The sequence below is a fragment of the Glycine max genome, chromosome 6, assembly GCF_000004515.6.
Source record: "Glycine max cultivar Williams 82 chromosome 6, Glycine_max_v4.0, whole genome shotgun sequence".
Taxonomy (NCBI): domain Eukaryota; kingdom Viridiplantae; phylum Streptophyta; class Magnoliopsida; order Fabales; family Fabaceae; genus Glycine; species Glycine max.
The window spans coordinates 14018655-14025658 of NC_038242.2; the positions used below are offsets into that span (position 1 = coordinate 14018655).

The following is a 7004-nucleotide window of genomic DNA, read 5'->3' on the forward strand; positions in this document are numbered from 1 at the left end:
TTAAAAATAAAAAAAAACTAAAATCACATATTTTAAAAAAAATAAAATTACATTTTTAACCTATATTTTAACCGGAAGGAGAGTCAAATGTGTCCAAGCTCCACCGCAATGTTATCATGTCTTATACTGAACAAGATTCTCCGCAGTCACTCTTCTATACATTCACACTATCAATATTACAAAATCGTTAGATGGAGATACGATGGATGATATTTTATTTCAATAAATCAAACTTATAATATAATAGTAGTACATTCAAAATTTTCAAAATCTAAGTTATTTAATCTTCATTTAATTGTTGCAAATGCTGAATAAGTGACCATATGACTCTTAAAAAAAATGAAAAAATGACAACAGGGAATCCATTTCCACCCTATACTACCACAATATTAACTGTTCAAAATTTAATCAAGATTATCATTTCATGTTTATCTTAAATGTGCCTTCTAGAATTATTTGTTGTTGAGAAGCTATTTCTAAATATTACATTAAGTGATTTCATGTTTGAATATATACTTTTTTTTTAAGACTTGAATATATTTTAGTTGTACTAAATATAAATAATTTTAATGTTCAAAAACCTATTTTTATAATTTTATTAATCACAAATTTGAAAATTATTAAAATAAATTCCTGCAATTATTTAATAATAACATAACATATAATTAAGATAAATTTTTATATAAAATAGACAGTAATTAGAGATAAAAACAAAAAATATATAACTGTTTTTTATATCATAACCTGATAACTGAACTAAACCACCATTTTGATGTTAATGAATTGGTTCCGTTGGAATTAGACATTAAAAAAAATAAAACCCCAAACAAACCAAATCAATTAATTATATTATTTCAAAAACATACATTTAATAATGTAGTACTATTTTAGAGACATACATTTAATAATACACTATTTAAAAATTTATGAACATAATTTTAAAAAAACTGAAATAAAATTTATTTATATCCATAAAAATTAAAAACATATTTTAATCTTATTTTTAACCATAAAGGTGCAGTCACCCAAAACACTATTTTGTTCTGTATTTTTAAAGTAATATAGTATATTCTACTTAAACAAGGAACCAGAAAGTCTTACAAAATTCTATAGCTTATGCATACATTGTACTTTCACAGTACAGGTAACACAGGAAAGGGTATCTATATTCATATCCCCCACCAAACTTCACAATTTCCCCTAATTCCCATATCACCCCTGACACCTTCAATTTTTACATGACAGTGCAGGCATTTGGGTTCTCATCGCTGAAAATCTGGGGAGGGTAGGAATGGAAATACGCTGGGTGTGCAGGGTGTGCAGGATATGCATACACCTCCATGCCATACCTTGGTGGGTTATAGAAGTATTCATTAATCTTAACCTCTGGAACAACCTTGTTGGTGTCTTCAGTAATTGTTGGTGTTGTTGGTTCCTCTGCTTTGGCTTCTTCACCCTTTGCCTCTTCTTTTTCCTTCTTCTCTTTGTTTTCTTCCCCTTCGCCATCACTCTTCATCTCTTCCTCTTTTGCTTCCTCCACTTTCTCTTTCTTTTCTGGCTCTTGCTTCATTATCACTGCGTGCTTTCCGGTTCTCTTGTACACGTACTCAACCAACTTTGCTGGATCGTACACCCCCTTCACGCTCACTTGTGAGTTCTGCAGATCGGGTTCTGCTGATTCCACTCCTGCACAATAACAAAAATATGTTAGTAATTTTTTTTTTCTTTTGTCTAGACTAAGTGTATAGTGTATTTTTTTTATTATCAGAGCTTCTTCTTCCAATTATTTAACCAACATACATAACACTATGTCAATTGATCCAGGTGATCGATGGTAAACGTTACTAACTGAACTGATGAATCAGTGTGCGTAATAAAATACTCCACCAAATCACTTGAGCTCAAATTAAATGATGGGGCTCGGTATTAATTAATTGCAATAAATATTACTAAATGAGATTATAAAGTGACAGAATTTGACCACAGCTGCAGCATCACTTCATCCGAAACCTGACGACTTTATTAATTTAATTGATTCAATTTCAAGTGCCGAGGTAGTGGGATTAATGGAATGAGAATAACGAAATACTAATAATAATAATCCCTTTCACATGGGTGATTCAGATTCAAAGTTTCAAACAGTGAAAGCACAATTCTACATGTTTTTGTTCCGCTAATTAAATTATAATCATAAGTTCAATAAAAAGAAAGACCTCGTGTTGCATAATGGAGTGTTGCTTAGTGAAAATGAAATCTGAAAAATCATGCATACTTACCCTTCATTCTCTGTATGCGTCTCTTGATTTCCTGAGAGCAAGCTTCGCAGTGCATGCCAACTTTCAGAACCGTCATCACAATCTGAGCCTGCCCAGGGGTAAAAGGCAAAAGTTTGCATAATTTGATAGAGATCCCACATTGATGAGTGATATGATGAAAACAGTATATATAAGATCACTCGTAGAAAGAAATTACGAATAATTAATCAAGTGTAAAACTAAAACCTCTTCTTTCTTCTCTTCGGGTGTGGGCTTGGGCTTTTCTTCCTCTTGGACCTTCTTCTCCTCTTGCGGTTTCGGGATCGGAGAAAGAAGCTCGACCTGTCTGTGACTCTTCCTCTGTATTCTCTCCAAAACCTTCAACGGATCCGCTTTCTCTCCCTTAACGACCACCTTGTGAGATTTGCAATCGGTGACAACATCGTCGACACCTATAACTCAAAACAACAACACCGACACGAGGGTGAAGCCACCACGAATGAATGAATCAAAATGATGTGTGTGTGAAAAAAGTGGGGGACCCACCTGGGAATCCTTTGAGGGAGCGACGAACCTTGCGAGCGCAACCCTCGCAATGCATGAACACTTTGAGCACAATCTCGGCCGGTGGCGGTGGCGGTGGCGGAGCAGCAACTTCCTCTTTCGACTCTTGTTCCGGTTTTTTCTCTTCGCTTGGTTTTTCCGCTGCTGCTGCTTCTTCTTTCTTCTTCTCTTCCTCTGGTTTTTTCTCCTCTGCCTTGGGTTGTTCCTCTGGTTTCTTTTCCTCCTGAAACACAAAACAATAACCTGAAAATCAGAACCAGGAATAATAGTAATAAGAATAATAACAACAACAAAAATATCTATGCTATGATATAATAGTGATTTGAGAAAGAAAGGTAGAGAAAGCGTGTATTGAGATAACACCTCTCCCATTGGTGTTATTCTCGGCTACTCAAACAGGGTTGAGTATCTGCTGCTGAGATAAGCTTCGGGGGAGCTGCAGCAGCTGCTACTTTTTGCTGTTATTTTCACTTCTTTGTTTCAGCCTCTCTCTCTTTCTCTTTTGTGTACTACTACCACTAAAGTACTTATATATGAGAAATCATTTTTTTATTTAAAAAAATATGCCCATTTTGTGATTTATAATAATAATAATAATAATTCATTTTTAAGATTAATAATTAATATTAAATTTGGGATTCAAATATAAGTTAAGCATTTAAAAGAATTGAAGATTAGGATTGTCTTCTTTTTTTATTACAGCAAAATTAGGATTGTCTTTAATAATAAAATTGTCAATTAAAAAACCAAAATGCATACGTTTGGAACTTACAGTCTGAACAATTAGTGTGGTTGATAAAAAGTTTTTTTTTTTTACTAATGATATGTTAACAATTTAGAGAAGAAAGTCATACTCGGATTTAATGGATATAAAAAAGTATACGTAATGAGTAAAACTTTTACCTAGCTATCAAGTTATAATAGTAATAATCTGAGTTGGATCATTGTAGGAAAAAAAATTAAGTCCAGGTAACAAAACCGCATCCAAAACCACATCCAAACCAAATCTCCACATTTACACATACATATTATATATTTGTGATTTTATTTCTTTAAAAGAATCGTACTTTCGATCATTTAATGCGATCATGGGTAAAAATAGACACGTTATTTGTTAAAAACTTATGACATGTTTCATATTAAGTTAATGTTAGGTTAATTAGAGTTATTAATTAAATAAAATAATTCAAAGTACTGATAAAACAAATTTTATATAAAAAAAAAACACACCAAAAGAAAGTCAATTTAGGCCTTAAAAGGTTATATATGTTGGGTAATTATCCAACCCTAAATTCAGTTTAAATTATTAATTAAAAAATTAACTGTTAAAATTTTAACATCATAATTTAATATGTTTATATATTTTTTGTCATTATTTAATATAACACCCTATCGAATGTTATCATTAAAATATTTATAGTATGTCTAATTTTTTAAGGTGGACTCAACAGTAAATGACTCTAAAATAAAATTGAAGAGAAAGTTTTTTCATTTAAATAAGAGAATTATATATTGTCTTTTTATTCATCTATGTGACTTTTTTTTATCAATATAAGTGACCTTTTTGCTTTATCAAAAGTAATAATAAATATTTTTATACTGCTAGAACTCAAACTTGTGTTTTAATAAGTAACATTATCGTTAGGTTGGTCATTCTTAGTCCCTAAATAAACAAGATATTGATAGATACTCCCTTTAGCTTCAAATACAAGCAAAAGAAAAATACTTTTAAAAAATATATATAAATAAATTTCAACTAATTTTATCTTATTTAATAATGTTATCTCATAAATATCTTTCACCTGATTTATTTAATCAAAATAATTAAGAGTCTTTATAAATGTTTTTTACTTAACAGTTGTATATTATTTTAATAATTAATATTATTTTCCATATAATATAAGATATTAAGTATTGTTTGCACGTATTTATATATTGTTTAAGCATGTATATTTTAAATACTTGTTAATAGTTATAATATTTTGAATTAGATTGTTTGAAATATATATAATAATACTTGTTTAGGAAAAATGTTTATTGTATTGTGTTCTTAGATAATACTTGTTTAAGCATATGTAATTTAAATACTTGTTCATGCAAATTTATAAAATGATGTAAATTAATCGAGCATTTTCAAGAATTTATATAGAGTTGTTTTGGTCTTACTTTGTAAGATTATGAGGTAACTCCTTTTTAACCTATTTATTTTATAAACTTCTGGGTTTATTTAAAAGTTTATCTACGTAAAAAAAAAGTTTATCAAAATAATATTTGTTCAACTTAATTTATTATTTAATTAAATTGTTTAATCAAACATTAATTTAATTACTTTGTTTATTAAATAACCTCTTAATTATGCAATAAAGTGACGTTATTAATTCTCCTAAAAATAAGTGACGTTATTAATTTTCTCGTCCCAACATAATCATGGTCTTATCTTATTTTACAGGTAATAAAAAGTAATTAATAGATGTAAGAGAATAATAATTTTATAAAATTAAATTTATATCATCATTAATTTATTTTAAAATTTTATCATTTATCATTAATATATAAAAAATATAAATAAAAAAGTAATTCATACGACATTAAAAAATTAAAATAATAATTATTTTGATAGATAATTTTTTCATACATGAAAATTATAAAAATTAGAACGGATGAAGTGTTAAGTTGGCCCATATCATATAACGAAGTACTTACATTTCTTGATAGCTTAATTATCGATAATTATTGATGATTAATGCAAACTATTTATAGTTATTGATGGCTATTAAGTTCTCTTTATTATTAATCATAAATTTGTACTGTACAATTTGATTGACAGTTTGATTTCAGTCATTATTAATTTTATTTAATTTTTACTACTGCTATTTATCTCGGTATTATCATGATTCGTATTTACTTTTATATAAAAAAAAAGTTTTGCACGTGTTTTACTTTTTATAAAATCATATAATTTCTTTATTTTGTTAAGCATATTTTACAAACTTCTATATCCAATTAATTAAAGAACTTTAAAAAATTTACTTAATTAGTATACAATTTTTCAATTGATATTATATACCATAAAATATTTGTAAATGGTAGACATATTTGATATTTCATTAATTAGGTAAATTTAAAGGATTTTAAAATTTCAACATTTATATTTTGGTATATCTTTAGTTATGAATAAATCAAATTATTTTTGCAGTTATGCTGTTATCTTTAAATTTAAATAAAATTCAAATATGATTTTTATTTTCATATTAATTTAATTTGTTAAAAGATGATAAAGTAGTTTTAATATATATATTTGAATAATTGTATAAAAAATATTTATCTCATGTGTGGGTTAAAAATAAATGTTTAATTTGTTGAAAAAACTTAGTAGTCATCACCAAACACATAAATTAACTAATGGAAGATTTTTTTTTTAGTAGTTTTAGGTTCAAGTTTTGAGCACACACAAGTATTATATTAAATACTCATAGTTTGTTACCCTTAGTAATCTTACAAGGTGAAACAATTTGTCTCAATAAAACATACATGTGTTTAATAATAATAATAATAATATAATTATGGTCTTCATGAAAATAAAAATGCATGGTTGTCATTCCTGTAAAATTTCAATAATGTTTTTTCGTTTTAATAAAATCAAAATATGTCATTTTTTTAATAAGGTTGGGATATTTGAACAAATGCATATAATTTATTTTACAACGATTATATTTATAATCAATGTAAAAAAATCTTAAATTTACAACAGTTATATGTGTCACTAATGTAAAAAAAACTATAATCATATATATTGGAAGGCAATGGAATCTTGTGTACAGACCCAAAATGTATATTTCCAATTTGATGAGGAGAAAAAACATATTTTACCAACTTATTAAATTAAATTTGTCTCTTTATTACGATGTTGCCGTTTTTCAATTTTAATTTAAATGCTATAACCATCTTTTTAATAACATTGCTTCTTGAAATTCAAACTATGTAGCATGCATGTAACCACCTTGCTAGTCCATCTTCAATTGAGCACTTTTTTATGTCTTCCTGTCGATAATACCCACCAAAGCTTTGGCTTGTTGTTATTCTAATCTCTTATCGATATATAAAAATATATATATATATATATATATATATATATATATATATATATATATATATATATATATATATATATATATATATATATAT

General features: G+C 27.2%; 1 protein-coding gene across 1 annotated transcript; it reads right to left on the bottom strand.

Moving 5' to 3' along the window:
* Positions 1 to 940: 940 nt before the first annotated feature.
* Positions 941 to 3317, bottom strand: LOC100814726 (heavy-metal-associated domain-containing protein). Its single transcript, NM_001255489.2, has 5 exons — positions 3183 to 3317; positions 2802 to 3042; positions 2502 to 2707; positions 2277 to 2364; positions 941 to 1686 (listed from the first exon to the last, which is right to left on the bottom strand). The coding sequence occupies exons 1-5, from the start codon at positions 3189 to 3191 to the stop codon at positions 1235 to 1237; spliced, it is 996 nt and encodes a 331-aa protein (NP_001242418.2). The 5' UTR covers positions 3192 to 3317; the 3' UTR covers positions 941 to 1234.
* Positions 3318 to 7004: the final 3687 nt, after the last annotated feature.